At 34.3% G+C, this 16,113-nt stretch overlaps 1 protein-coding gene across 3 annotated transcripts in view; it reads left to right on the forward strand.

The window, feature by feature from the left end:
• The window catches only part of LOC123677546, a 102,876-nt gene that overhangs the window by 8,265 nt on the left and 78,498 nt on the right, over window positions 1–16,113 (forward strand). For 2 of the 3 annotated variants that reach the window (XM_045614121.1, XM_045614122.1), the window contains exons 1-2: window positions 909–1,277; window positions 12,558–12,608. In XM_045614121.1, the coding sequence (XP_045470077.1) occupies window positions 1,211–1,277; window positions 12,558–12,608 (118 nt within the window). In that variant the 5' untranslated portion in view covers window positions 909–1,210. Of the gene's footprint in view, window positions 1–908; window positions 1,278–12,557; window positions 12,609–16,113 lie in introns of those variants that run through there. The other variant, XM_045614125.1, reaches the window with a different exon arrangement.

The raw sequence follows: 16,113 nt of genomic DNA on the forward strand, positions 1-16,113 counted from the left end.
ATTTGTGATTTTTGATATCAAAGGTAGAAATAGAAAAATTTTTATGCCCAATTTTTTTATCACACAGTTAGTTATTACGATTTGAGTGTTGATGGGATTCAAAAAAATTACTTATTTTTGTCTGAATGAAAAGAATTCACTTGACGATAAGACAGTCATGTAATTGTGAAATATTTATTAAAATCTGTTCATTATCTCCCTGAAGAAAAAATAATTTGGATATGTAGGTACATATAAATTTTAGTACATGTTTTCATCAGGAAACCTAAAAATAAGGAAATTTGGCTTTTCACGGGCTTTTCATGAAAAGGGATATAAAGTTGGATAAAAATACATGACACTCCAAGTAAATGTTTTAGTGAGTGTACCTATATATCTTGATAACATTTTTGAAATTCCTTAAAACATGGACAAAAATATCGAGCTACATTTTTCGATTCTAGTATATATTCTGGTTGTTAAATTTAAACATTAAGACATTTATAAAAGAACTAAAGGCGTATTCGTGTATTATAAGTAACGAACATCATAGTTTTATTCAGGAGCCGTTTCAGATAGGTTTACATATTATACAGTTCGATTATTCAATCAAGTTGTATTGGCATTTGGTAAGTAGCTAACAATCCTAACATAATTCATCAAAATTTTGATCTAAAATAATGACAAAATTTGTACTCAATATGGATTTCTCAAATTTCACGCATATCAAATCATTTAATTTGAGGAGGGATATCAGTCCGATAAATTCAAGTGTTTCCCTGATGTGAAATAGAAATACACTTAAAACTGAAGAAAATCAATTTCATAAAGGATTGAAATTCAAGAGTCTCAAAATAATGATAAGACCATCGAATCTTATAGTAAAAGTAAGAGTAAGTATTCGAGATGTCAAACGCAATTATTGGAGGTTATTGTTTTGATTTGATTTTGACGTCCCTAATAATGATTAGGAAATGAGAAGTTACCTAAATAAATAACAAGAATTTTTGGGATATCATTTATGTGGTTCATTCGATTCAATTGAAATATAGGAACTAGCACCATTTTTTGGATATAACTTATGGTTATTTAATAAATCAAGGGATCATTACCATAATAAATTGATTTAACTACGATGTTATCAAGTTGTTAAGGCTTTCGTTGCTATCTATCACTAAAATTAGTGCAGTGCAGTTCAGTTTATCACTATTGCCTAACTGATATTGAGATAATGCCCAAAAGAACATCCCAAAAGAATGGAAGGAAGCAAAAAGACACAAATGATGAGCAACCAAAAGGTAAGTAATGCATTTTCTTCAATTATATGGAGAATATATCATAATCTATATATCCACAGTAGTAGCAATTCGATAGCGTTTTCTGGAAGTGTAAAGGAATTCAAATTGAGGAATAACCTAAGAAGATTCAGTTTCTTCATAGATATTAATTTAATTTATTCCATTGAAATTTGTATCAGTACAAATTCATACTCATTAAAGAAGCTAATATTCACTTTCATATTGTTTTTGTACATTCAGAAAATGTTTGTTCTTAGAGTGATTACTCTGTACAAATGTCGATTGCTATAAATAATGAACTCAATTTGAATGTTTGGTCGATAAATGCAATTCTTATGTAGACTAAAGAATAAGAAGAAAAAAAATCAATAAAAACATTACAGTTGAATGATGATATTTTTACAGGATATCTGGAAATTTTGATGAATAATGAAATAAAGAAAATACATACTACCAATATATTTTGCCAGTTGTAGAGGATATTCTATTTTGTTCAAATATGTCTTATAGGTCAATATCGTTATTATATTTGATTGGGAAATTGTTTATTTTCTCATTATTTGCTTCATTTTCGCAGTATACAAAGAATGTATACACCATAAATTTTAAAATAATTAAAAATTATAATTGCACAATGAATCTCTGCTAATCTAACCAGGCTTATAAGTGTTCAATCGTAGTAATCAACAGGAGTATTTTGAGACACTAATGGTATCAGGGTGATCTGGTAGATTAGTATCTAACAAGTAGATATTATTTCTGAATTCTCTACTTTTAGAGTTGAGTCACCCTGTAAATCAATAGTCCAAATTAAAACATTTTCAATTTCAAGATTCTCACTAGATTAATTAAGGAGTTCAGTTTTCAAAAAGCGGATAATTTGATAATAAGAAAATGTGCTATCAACTAATTACATAACATAATATGCTACTTATACTATATGCTTCTGACAGTACCTAATATCAAGTTATGCTAGAGTCATGTCAGCATTTCTCCTCAACTGAATTATTAGAAATCGAGGAACGATTTTAGTAGTATTACAGGAATTAAAAATTCTATTGTGTATTTCATATAAAAAATAGTTGAAAGTATATTATGTATCAATTCTCTGACTTTATGGAAAACATGAAATATTTACTAAATGAAACAATAAAAATTGTGCATTTCTAGAATATGGTGCAGGTCAAATGAATTAATGCTACTAATGCACTATAAGCAATTGAACCTTACAGATAGCTGGGTTGAGATATAATGTCTAAGATATATCATTATTTCCAAAGTTCCAAATGAATTTATCCAGAATTCTTTATATAATTGACGATAGCCAAGATTTTAATTTATGTGAAATATCATTGAAAGGGCTTAATCTCTCCTGAAATGCTTATATGTATTCCAAACGCTGGCTTGCGAACTGAAATTTGAAATATTGTATTTAATGGATTCAGTCCTTACTTGAAGGAAATTCATTATAGATAAAATAAAACAAAGTAATTCCCACTAATATATTAGTATATTGTCCCCCCCGGGCACCCCCTTGGTTCAATAAGGTGTGTATCTATAAAAAAATCATTTCAAGCTTTGTGCAACATTTCTTTTTGATAGTATCATTAGGACCATGCATATTATTGAAAAAAATTACCTGATATTTTCATGACGATGAAACCGATAGAGTTGAGATTAAGCGAGTAAAAATGAAATGACATTTTTAAGCTTAAATGTTTGAATTATTTGCATCATGCTTTTTACAAAAATTTCATGTTGATCACGTCATTACAATTATAAAAAATTCAATAATATTTTTTGAAAGGAGATTCCCAAAAGTGCCTTGATTACAAATTCGATCAGGTTGAGATTTTGGGTGTCTATACTGGGTGTTGGTGAATATGTGCGAAAAACTTCAGGGGGTGATTCTAAAGAGTGTTTTTTTTAGAGATATAGAACTTTAAATTGCAATAAAACAACGATGGATTATTCGATTGACATGAATTTTATTTATCCGCAAGATAATCTTGTGGCATTACATTTTAAATATGATTTCTGGCATATGACCGTCACGGCTGGCTCGGATGTAGTCCAATCTGGACGTCCAATTTTCGATGACATTTTTCCAACATTTGTGGCCGTATATCGGCAATAACACGGCGAATGTTGTCTTCCAAATGGTCAAGGGCTTTTGGCTTATCCGCATAGACCAATGACTTTTTTCAATATGTTGTTATTTTCTTTTTTTCTTGTTGACTATTCCTATACATTGTATGATGTCTTAAAGGAGGAATAAATTATTATTATTATTATTATTATTACTTTACATAGCCCCACAGAAAGTAGTCTAGCGGTGTTAAATCACAAGATCTTGGAGGCTAATTCACAGGTCCAAAACGTGAAATTAGGCGGTCACCAAACGTGTCTTTCAATAAATCGATTGTGGCACGAGCTGTGTGACATGTTGCGCCGTCTTGTTGGAACCACAGCTCCTGGACATCATGGTTGTTCCATTCAGGAATGAAAAAGTTAGTAATCATGGCTCTATACCGATCACCATTGACTGTAACTTTCTGGCCATCATCGTTTTTGAAGAAGTACGGACCAATGATTCCACCAGCCCGTAAAGCGCACCAAACAATCAGTTTTTCTGGAAGTTACGGTGTTTCGACATACACTTGAGGATTAGCTTCACTCCAAATGCAGCAGTTTTGTTTGTTGACGTAGCCATTCAACCAAAAGTGCGCTTCATCTCTAAACAAAATGAAATGGACTTAGTGCGCGATACGTATTCCGTACAGAACCATTATTTTCGAAATGAAATTGCACTATTTGCAAGCGTTGTTCACGTGTGAGTCTATTCATGATGAATTGCCAAACCAAACTGAGAATAAATCACTTGATAGCTGTTAAATCGGTCGCCATCTTGAACAGTAATGCCAACTTAAAGTTATATACCTCGAAAAAAAACACCCTATACATGAAAAATAATGACAATTTGTAACTTAAGTTCGCGAATGCTTCTTATTCCGAGATAAGGGGTGTTGAAGTTTATTTATTGCACTTAATTTTTTTAATGAAGAAAATTAGACGTCACTGGAATATTTCAAAATAAAAATTATTTTTGAATTGCTCATTCAATTTGTGACAAAAAAAATTCTGATGTATTTTTTCGTATTCGTATTATATATTTATTCGAATTTTTATGCAAAAAATAAAAAACCTCAACTTCATCAATAACTATCGAATAATTTATTGAAGAAATTACGCGCGTTTAGATGTTTTATTTTTTTGTATGGGAACTTCGCCTCATACGAAAGAAGGCATAATAGGTTTTGTGTCACGAATTGAACGAGGAATTAAAAAAATGATTTTCATTTTGAAATATTCCAGTGGCGTACCATTTTTGTCTTTCAAAAAATTAACGAACGCTCAAAAGCTCTTAATTATCGAATTTTTATTCATCCAGTGACTCATTTAGTTAGGCCAATTAAATATGCCCTTTTTTAATTTACTTCTTTGTGGAAACTACCTACTTCTTCGATAGGGGGTTTACCCATGTGTGGAAATAATTAGTTAATGACAATTAAGTGGATTTAGTAATTGGGGTATTGAAGAATAGGAAAAGTCCATTTACAGCGAGATATATTCTACGTTACAAAGGCCAATCAAAGTAAAGGTCCAATAAAAATTTAAGTTTCATGCTTAGTCAATGCTAAGGAATTTTGTCTAAACGGATATGGATTTTCCACCAATTTTTCATTCAGAAAAACGTAAGAGACTGCTGAACCAGTTTGGTTTAGCCGGCGCTTATGTTTTGGATTCCCCAAATCTGTAAATTACTCAAGGTCGACTGGAAGTGAGTCGGCAATCTAATGATGGAACGATCAATCGTCTGCTCTAGTAGATGACGTCAAACTGTTCCAATAAAAACAAATAACGAGTCAACGCACCGATGGAATTATCGCCATTTTGTTTTCGTCCGGTTTAAATATGGCCACTCCATCTCACTGTTTTCGCATCTGCGGTTATTCTTTATTTTCTTGACATTTTAGATTTACAAATACAGGGTGATTCACCGGGATGGCCTAATAGACGTTTATGAAAAACTAGGCATAATTTTGTGCTGACAATTTTTATGTTGGGGTTTGAGGCAACGAGCTTAATTCTTCCTAAAATATTTTCAAACCAATAGGTACAACTTCCGGTTTTACCGGAAGCAGTCTACTATTTTCTTATTTCAGATGGCACATCCAGTATATTATTGCATCATTAGATTCATTACTGTTTGGTGTCAGTTTGAGCAACCTATTCACGTTGAACAGGGATAGCCGTCTGAGAGGCCATGCTTTCAAGCTACGAAAAGAAAACTTTAAAACTGTGCAAAGGCAAAACTTTTTGACAAACCGGATATTCGGTGTTTGGAACGCGTTACCTCCTGCTGTGGTGGAGTCAGTGTCAGTGAACTCGTTCAAAAACAATTATGACAGTTGGCATTCAAGTGGAAGGAACCTTTTTGTGTAATTTTTTTTTCTCTCCAGATCATCTGTATCATATTTCGCTCTTCAAGCACTTTTACCTTGTTCTCTTCTTTAAAAAAAAATATTTTTCTGTGAGTTTATAGGCATTGCCTAAACTTTAATCTTTGTTTAATAATAATAACATTATGATTTTAGCAATACCTATGACATAACTTGGGTAGAAAACCAACGGTTCATGAGTTAATGGGATTCTTATAAAAAAAATTATGTGACGAGGACTCACATTTTTTTTAATATTTCTGTAAAAATGATTTTTCTTCAAAAAACCATTTTCATTTTCTATATTCTGCCAATACGTATAAGGCTGTTTGAGGTTTGGACCAAAACTGTACACGGTGTTTATAAAAAGATCATGAACTTGGACAACTCAAATTCATCAAAACTCAATTACACAAAAATTTTTATTCTTTCAGTCAATTCTACATATAAAAAGAGGGGGAGTTACAAGTTACAAGTGAACCCTATACCTTAAATGAAAACTTCTAGCGTTATCGAGGAAGTACTTGAACTAAGAAAAAACCGCAATTTCCAACTGTGGGGAGTAGTCTGTGACTTCCAGAAAACACAGAAAGAAACTAAAATTCGGTGTTTCGATATAACTAAATTTTAAATTTCATAATTTGTAATTAAATATTCGTTGAGAATCCAATAAACAATGAATAGTAATAGTAATAGTTTATTCATTTGATCACAATTATTGAGTACAATAAAAGGAAAATACGTCATACAAAAAAAAAATAAATCCAATCAATATACAGGGTGTTTCCTAAACATGCGGCAAAAATTCAGGGGGTTGTTCCTTGGACTATTCTAAGAATATTTTGTCCTTTGATGATTTTTGAAAAACCTATTTGTTTCGAAGATATAGGGGAAACAAAATTTCAGATAATAACATTTTATTATGAAAAATTACATGAAAATTCAACTCAACCTACAAAAACTGTTGAAAATGACCACCTCTAGCCAGCATAAAAGCATCCAATCTTCTCCTCATTGACTGCCGAACCCTTTCAAAAACACCAGGATCATTTCTTATTAAGTTACACCCAGCAATGATCCGATTTCGCAAGTCTTCCACATTTTCTACTGGAGTGGTATAAACTAATGATCAATTTTTAGTCAAAAAACTGGCCGTTTTTAGTAATTGGAATGTTGTTAAACAAATTTAAAAATAAATTGTACCTACTTAGTAAACACAGTGCGGTACGCATTTTTATTTAAACTATTATTAATTTTAAAAATATGAAAAATGTTGTTCGCCCTGTATCTTCGAAACAAAGAGGTTTTTCAAAAATCATCCAAGGACAAAACATGCTTAAAATAGTCCAAGGAACAACCCCCTGAATTTTTGCCGCATGTTTAGGAAACACCCTGTATAAGGTGTGTGAATAAGTCTTTCCCGTTTTTTTCAAATTTTGAGCCTTTATTGTGAAAAAATGGTTACAAATGAATTATTGAACGTATTGGCCATCGCTAGCTACAACTTTTCCCCATCTTTCTGGCAACATACGAATCCCGTTGCGAAAAAATTCGACCGGTTTGGCCTCTATCCAGTCATCCACCCATTTTTTGGCTTCCTCGTAGGAATGGAAGTGCTGGTCAGCCAGGCCATGCGTCATCGATCTGAAGAGATGGTAATCAGACGGAGCAATGTCTGGACTATCGGCGGGTGGGGTAGGACTTCCCATTTGAGCGTTTCTAAGTATGTTTTCACCGGTTGTGCAACATGTGGGCGAGCATTGTCATGTTGCAAAATAACTTTGTCGTGCCTGTCGGAGTATTGTGGCCGTTTTTCTCGCAGTGCGCGGCTCAAACGCATCAATTGTCGTCGATAGACCTCGCCTGTGATCCTTTCATTCGGTTTCAGAAGCTCATAGTAAACCACACCTAGCTGGTCCCACCATATACAGAGCATGAGCTTGGCGCCATGAATATTTGGCTTGGCCGTCGATGATGATGCATGGCCGGGTAGTCCCCATGATTTTCTTTGCTTCTGATTATCGTAACGGATCCACTTTTCATCGCCAGTCACGATACGATGCAGAAAACCCTTTCTTTTATGTCGCTGAAGCAGCTGTTCGCAAGTGAAAAAACGCCGTTCGACGTCTCTCAGCTTCAGTTCGTACGGCACCCAATTTCCTTGCTTTTGGATCATTCCCATGGCTTTCAAACGCTTGGAAATGGTTGTTCGGTCAACTCCCAATGCTTCAGCAAGTTCTTCTTGCGTTTGACACGAATCTTCATCAAGCAAAGTCGCCAATTCTTGATCTTCAAAGATTTGCGGCCGCCCGGAACGCTCCTTGTCTTCCACGTCGAAATCGCCACTTTTGAAGCGTCGAAACCATCCGCGAACACTTGAATCATCGACACAACCTTCTCCATAAGCTTCCTGAAGCAACCGATGCGCCTCGGCAGCAGATTTCTTCAAATTGAACCAATAAAGTGAAACTTCCCGCAAATGACGTCGACTCGGCTCAAATTTCGACATTTTCACGATTTCAAAAATTTATGATGCGAAAAAATTTCAACTAATGTGTTAGTGTGGAATTGTTGACAGATGAATAAGCTTTGATTATGACATATGTAACCATTAAATACTCGCTCAGTATTGGTGGCGCCATCTCTTACAAAAAACGGGAAAGACTTATTCACACACCTGATAACTTCTTGAGAGAGTAGCAGTGTTCGAAAAATTCTTGAATAGTTTCAATTATCAATGAAAACTGCATAAATGAAAATATTTTTTACAATTCATGAAATGTTATTGAAACATCGAATTTTAGTTTCTTTCTGTGTGTTCTGGAAGTAACAGACTAGGTAATTCATACAGTTAGAAATTGCGGTTTTCCCTATTTCAATTTTTGTAATATGAAAATCTTGAGTTTTGATGAATTTGAGTTGACCAAATTCATGATCTCCTCATATACACCCTGTACATTTTGGTCCAAAAATCAAACAGTCTTATAATACTACGTATTGGCAGAATCGTAAATGAAAAGGTTTTTCTTGAAGAAAACTCTTTCTGAATTCAAAAAATCCGAGTCCTTGTCGCCACCATTTATTTCATAAGCATTTCATTAACTCATGCACCGTTGATTTTCTACCCAAATTATGGCATTTCGATGAAATTGTCATCAAATAAGCTATTGGATAATGCAAAAATATATTGGGGGAGCCATTTGAAATAGGAAAGTCTTAGTCAGTTTCCGACATAATCGGAAGTTGTAGAGGTATGAAAATATTTTAGGAAGAAAGCTCATTGTCTCAAACCCCAAGATGAAACCACTCAGCACAAAATTATGAGTAGTTTTCCATGAACGTCCAATGGCCTATCGCTTTGAATCACCCTGTATATTTTTTCCCGATTTTGTCAGTCTGATGATAAAATCGATAAACTCAAATCAAATCACTATATGTAGTCCCAAATCATGATTAATGGTCTTAAGGTCTTATTGAAACTATCAAACTCTGAATTGAGTTAAATCGAGTAGGTAGGTATTATGGCGTCTAAATCAATAAAATCATAAATAATGCAATTTGGGGGTAATCAGCTTAAAATTATTTTTCCATGCTGAATTTTTTATGGTTCTGACCATCCGCTTGAAATTTTGAATAAAGCTTGAAATTTTATAAATCAATTTATATCAACACACACGGTTTCGTGATCATCTTTTGTAAGTTTACACAAAAGGCCTATAATTTAATATATTCTTCATCGATTCTTTTACGCTCTATTTTTGAGATTTCTTCACTGGCTAAAATTCAAAAAGCTTCAAGATATGAAACGAAACTTTACCTATATTCAATGTGAGTTTTTTTTTTGTTTTTATCAATCTATAATCATCATGATTAAAAAATATACTATGCGACATTTTCTAAACAGCCAATTTCATAATATCTTTAACTTATCTTTTTCTGTGCTTTGTAAGATGTAGAAGTGAATATTTTTTGTGGTTTTTTATCTGTGGTCTTTGACAATCAAAAAAGTCATAGTTATTTCCTCAATAATTTTCGCATGTTTTAAGATAATTCAATCCGAAAAAAATCAGTAAAACGTTAATGGAAAAATTAGATTTTAAATGTTGATCGTAGAAAATTTGGCGGTGAGAAAGTGTTGCAGAGTATATAGAACCGAAGAAATCAAAACTACCCCAAAAAGTGGGTTTCTACAGGCATATAAAATACAGATGATAAATCAACTAAAGTTTGAGCCAGAAAAGGTTATCAGACAAATAACTCAATGAAAGATATTTTCAGGAAATTTTTTATACTTTGTTTTTGTTCAGGAAGGCCATTCAAAAAAAATTATATTTTCCGAGTTATATGCAAAAAACGGCCCAAAAAAAGCAAAATTTCACCCTTTTCTTCATTTTATTCGATGTTCCGTCACTTTGGTACCAAACCTCAGACTCGGATTCAGCACCCCAAAAAACATATGAATCGAAGAAATCAAAACTACTTCAAATTATTCCTGTGAAAAACATATTGACTGGACTATCTGAGGGCCAATCTTTTATACTACGAGTATGAGTATACTTCAAAGCTTACTTATCAAAGAGATAAAATTTGAAGATTCAATATCTCGATCATGATTTCAGAAAAATATCAATTATGTTATATTTTTCGAATGGGAAAAATTTAAAGCTGTGTTGCAATATGTAGGAATATAGGGGGTGTCCCATTTGAAAGAAGAATTAAATTAATGTCATTAAGTAGAAAGTTAGAAAATAATGTTTTACAGAAATGAAAAATTCTTGATAGAAAAAAGTTACAACATTATTTTGAAAATTAAAAAACACCCTGTGAATAGGTAACGGTGATAGTTATGATGGGGTTGCGGTTTTCGCCAATAATTTTCTCATGTAATTTGGCCCTCAGACCCCGACATCAGTTTTCGTCTATCTAGTATAGAAAAATCACTAATATCATTTTGCGCTTAGTGGCTGGTGTTCATTGGTCCTTTTTTTTTGGAGAATCTGAGTCAGGTATTCCCTCCATGATTCAGCCATTCATTTGTTGCTCGGATTTTGTCCAAATGAATGCTGGGGTTTCTCTTCAATGGGAAGAGATTTGTGCTTAATTTCAATTAAGATGAATTGCAAATCCAAACAGAGCGATTATCGGAAGTTATTTATCTGCCCTTTGTGACGATTACGAAATTGAGGCAAATGGTGAAATACTGAAGCAATAAAGGTCGAAGACGTTTGGGGAATTAAACATTGCTGTACAAATAATGCCGGGATTAGTTGGAGTGTTTGTATCGGAAAAGATTAATTTTACTTCCCTTAATTTCTTTCCCTTCTATCTGATGGGACGATATTTTTTTCTATGAATTTATTTCCATTGGTTAGTCTAGTTCTTATTGATGTTTTCTATTATTGATGAGATTAATTCGAAAAGGAAATTACTAATGATGTAATTTCACTCAATGGACAAAAAAGGGATTGATTGTCTTGAAAATCAATTATTTTACTTCTACGGTTGCATTGTATGAAAACTAAGATCTAATAAGTAGATTCTAAATTCTTTGAAAAATGTTTATTTTTTTTTGACGTCGTATAAATTGATTGAATCTCGAATAAAAACTGATGGTTCACTGATGCAAAAATAAACATTGCATAAAAATAATGAGCGTATTTATTTTTATTATAACTGATTATGACCATTTGGATAAAACCAAATCAAATGAAATTTGATCAAGTATCAAATTATTAATGATAATAATATCAATATTGATTACGCTCAACAAATTTTCACAATATTTTATATAATGATAAAATTCGAATCATGAATTATATTAAAAAGAAATATACTTCGAAATCTCCAATGAATAAATATTTATTTTTTAATCGATTTTTGGATTGTACATTTCAATAATTGAACTTTGAATATTTTAGGAGAGGTGTTGAAATTTGATTTACTTTTATGATATCACAGGTTTATAATTAGAAATAGGGATTCATCAAGCCAAGTAGCTTGACATTTTAACCAACTACTTGTCTTGAGAATCAAGCTCGTGAAAAATTACATACTTGAGCTTGACTTGACTTGATTTTAGATTTTTATTTCTTGTCTCCATATCAAGGTACTTGATATTACTTGAGCCCACACTTCTATGAAATATATTGGTAGATTTCGGTGATTTCAGAGATATCTTTCCAAACTTGGCCAAAATGGCCAAGGATTTTCTGTCGACGCCAGTGTCTTCAGCTCCTGTTGAAAGACAATTTTCCAGAGCTGCTCTTACAGTTACAAAAACCCGCAATAGGTCAGGTGACAAATCTATAAGATGCCTCATGTGTCTTAGATCCTGGATACAAAATTATGAAAACAAGCAAAGCTTGGAGGTTTATCAATGATAAGAAACTTTATTTTTTATAATTTATAGTGATTTAATTCATGTATATTTCAAAAAAGTTGATATTTTCGGTTTTTTATACAATAAGTTTAATAAATAAAAGTGCTTTTTTGCAAGGTTCCATCTCATTTCATCATTTTTTTTATTGATAAGACACTACACAATAAAACTGCGAAAAATCAAGTAGCTTGATATGATTCAAGTACTTGATAAATAAATACTTGATTTGACTTGAGATTGAAAAACTACTACTTGACTTGAGCTTGACTTGAAATCAAGTCAAGCCAAGCCAAGTAGCTTGAAAATCAATTCAAACCGTGAATCCCCAATTAGAAATAATAAACCAAATGAAATATTTTCTTACGATATCGCCAACATTGTATTTTATTTTGTTTTCAGATGGCTCGAAAAAGCAGGTTAAAACAGAAGAAACTTCTTCATCAATAAAAGGTAAGACTGAAATTAGTTTTTAACCCTTAAGCGGAGACTTGCAATTATAACGACATTACCAGAGACAAAAATTTTTATGGAATAAGATACAATCATATGTATTTTCGGAGCATTCCGAATGAGTAAAGCATGAAGTTATAAAAAAATTAAAACGAGAGAGAAAACCTTTTTTATTGGAATAGGAAGTGAATATTATGATAACATAAAAAATTGCAATAATAATAATAATAATAATAATGCGGGTAGCGGTAGGTGAATTCCTAGCGATTCACCTATCAGGAGAGTTGAATCGACTCCTGCCCACCGCAGATTCCAGGAGCTCCCTGACCCGGGAAGCTGAAACCTGTCGAAGGGTCCCTGTCCAGGGTAACGGACGAAGCCGTGTGGAAAGCAGCTCAAGAATTCTCCCACCGTAGCTCTGCGGATCGTAAAAAGCGATCAAAGGCCGTCTCCCCCACGACACGGGGGAACCCATGAATGATGGTGAATTTGAGGAATAGGAATATAGAGCCGCTGCCTGAGGTTCGTCAGGGCGTGTCTGGAGCCGGCGCTGGACATGACAGTATGCGGGACGTCGGTGACAGAGTGCTTAGGAGACGGGCGTCTGTCGAACAAAATGCTACGCCTCCACAATCTCAACATTCTAGGAGAAGAATAACACGAGTTTCTCCGACCGCTGAAGGTGCTGCGCAGGATCCCCAACCAGCACTCACCCAAGCAGGTCTACCAAGAAGACGCATGAAATGGACAAGTTCGATAAATGAAACGATCATGCGCATATACTATGAAGTGACTAATATGGAAGAGGATAAAATAGGCTACCGGCAAAAATTATTTGCAGAATTCGAAAGAAACTATCCCGAACTCCAAGTTTCTGAGCAAAGAGTAGCCGACCAATACCGGGTCATATTGAGAAATAAACTTGTACCCGATGAGAGACTTAACACCATAAAAAATGAAGTCCAACTGAGGCTACAGAATAGAGACCTCACTAACAACGAAAGGACAATTGAAGAAAACTACGAATGTGCTGAAAACCAACAGAACATCAATGCACAAATGAACACTGAGGAACAAAACAACGCAGATGTGATAGCAATAAGTGATGCTCAACGACGGAAAATATATGCTGCACCCGTCGAAAATCCAGAAGAAGACCAAAGACAACTACTGGAGCGATTATATGCCACAATGAATAGATGCGTTATAGATTTTGAGGGCACAGATCCATTGAGACGACCGATTCTACCAAGATTGAGGACATCCAAGAAACTATCTCATCTTCTGGTCATGACCAACAAGGAGATTATACCAAAGTATCTTTCTGACTACCATGATCTCGAATCATTACACCTCATCATATACTGTGCAGCATTTTCAATAGCAACAGTGCTAGGTATGAAGCCAAAACCTAAAAGTCAGCAACCAGCCAGAGAAAAACAACAAAATAAACCACATTGGCAAAAAAGGCTAGAAAATAAAGTGCACAGCATCCGCCAAGATATTGGGAGGCTCACCCAATTTGCAAAAGGTTCGCCGTCTAGAAAATTACAAAAAATGGTGAATATAATGATGGATCGTCACCGGCAACATACAACATATGATCCAAACAATGAAAATGCTCAACAAATTTTAGACACACTGAAACAAAAACTTAGTGTGTACTCCGAAAGACTCAGAAGATACAATGAGAGCAATAGAAGAAAACAGGATAATATGATTTTTGAAAACTCCGAAAGAAAATTCTATAGAATGTTAAACAACAATATGTCAGCAACACCAGGAAGTTATCCAATCGTCGAGGATATTGAGAATTTTTGGACAGATCAACTGGCTTCACCAACCCCCTACAACTCCCAGGCTGATTGGATAAGAAGTGAAGAGAAATCCTGTGAGACAATAGAACACATGCCGCATAACGCAGTTTCTATAGAAGAATTCCATGAAATATTGAAAAACGCACACAATTGGAAATCACCCGGCCCAGATGGAATCCACAACTTTTGGTTGAAGAAATTTTGGTGTATACACGGCAGGCTAGTTGAAACCATAAATGAGGTTATGAGGAATCCAACGGAAATGCCCAAATTTCTAACAACAGGGACCACTTATCTCCTACCGAAGGATCTGCAACACACAGCGGATCCATCGAAATACAGACCCATTACATGTCTACCAACAATATATAAAATCATCACATCATGTATAGCATCTCGTATCTACAAGCATTGCGAGACAAATAACATAATGACAGCACAGCAGAAAGGATGTTCCAAGAATGCACTAGGATCGAAGGAACTGCTGATCATAGATTCCATCATATGTAACCAAGCCTTCAAAAAACACAGAAATCTTTTTATGACATATTTTGACTATAAGAAGGCCTTCGACTCTATTCCACATGGGTGGCTGACAAAAATTTTGGAAATATACAAGATCGATCCAATTACAATAAACTTTCTGAAGTATGCAATGTGCAACTGGAGAACGAATATCGAACTCTCTACGGCGAACATAACTACTAAAGAGATTCCAATAAAGAGGGGAATTTTCCAAGGAGATTCATTGAGTCCCTTATGGTTCTGCTTGGCGCTGAACCCCCTTTCTAAACAACTGAATGCTACTGAAAAAGGTTTCAATGTCAAAGGAAATAGAAATACCATTGCACTCAATCATTTGCTATACATGGATGACCTAAAACTTATAACAGGCAACAAAAACCACTTGCAAATTATGGTCAAACTAGTGGAAAATTTTTCGAAAGACGTGGGGATGAAATTCGGATTGGACAAGTGTCGTACGATTAGCGTAGTGCGTGGAAAAATCCAAGATGAACCGATAGCTCTCTCCAATGGACAGGAGATAGAAGCAATGAAATCGGACGATCTTTATAAATACTTAGGAATGAAACAAAACCGACGAATAAACCATCAAAGAATGAAGGAAGACTTAACGACTGAGTTCATTAGGAGAATCAACAAAATTTTAAAAACAAACCTCAACAGCAAGAACATGACGAGAGCCATCAACACATATGCATGTTCAATTCTCACATACTCTTTCGGTATCATTCCATGGAGCAAAACAGATATGGAAAACCTGCAACGCAAAATGAGAACCTTGATGACGAAAGCACACAAGCACCATCCGAAAAGTAGCATTGAGAGGACGACACTGCCGAGGAATAAAGGAGGCAGAGGTCTGCTAGACATCATGGAACTTGCCAATGGTCAAATTGAATGCCTACGAACATACTTCAAAGACAAATCAGGCACGTCAGAGATCTACAAAGTACTGTGTGAAGCAGACGAATCAACACCTTTGCAACTGCACAAGGAGCAATTGTCATACAACCACCAGACAATCCAAGAAAAAATGCAAAGATGGAGAGAAAAGCCCCTACATGGACGACATTTCAACGAGGTGAACTAGGATCATGTCGACATTGAAGCGTCGAACTATTGGCTCACATCAGGTGCGATGTATCCAGAAACGGAAGGATTTC

This window comes from Harmonia axyridis, chromosome 4 (genome assembly GCF_914767665.1).
Source record: "Harmonia axyridis chromosome 4, icHarAxyr1.1, whole genome shotgun sequence".
Taxonomy (NCBI): Eukaryota; Metazoa; Arthropoda; class Insecta; order Coleoptera; family Coccinellidae; genus Harmonia; species Harmonia axyridis.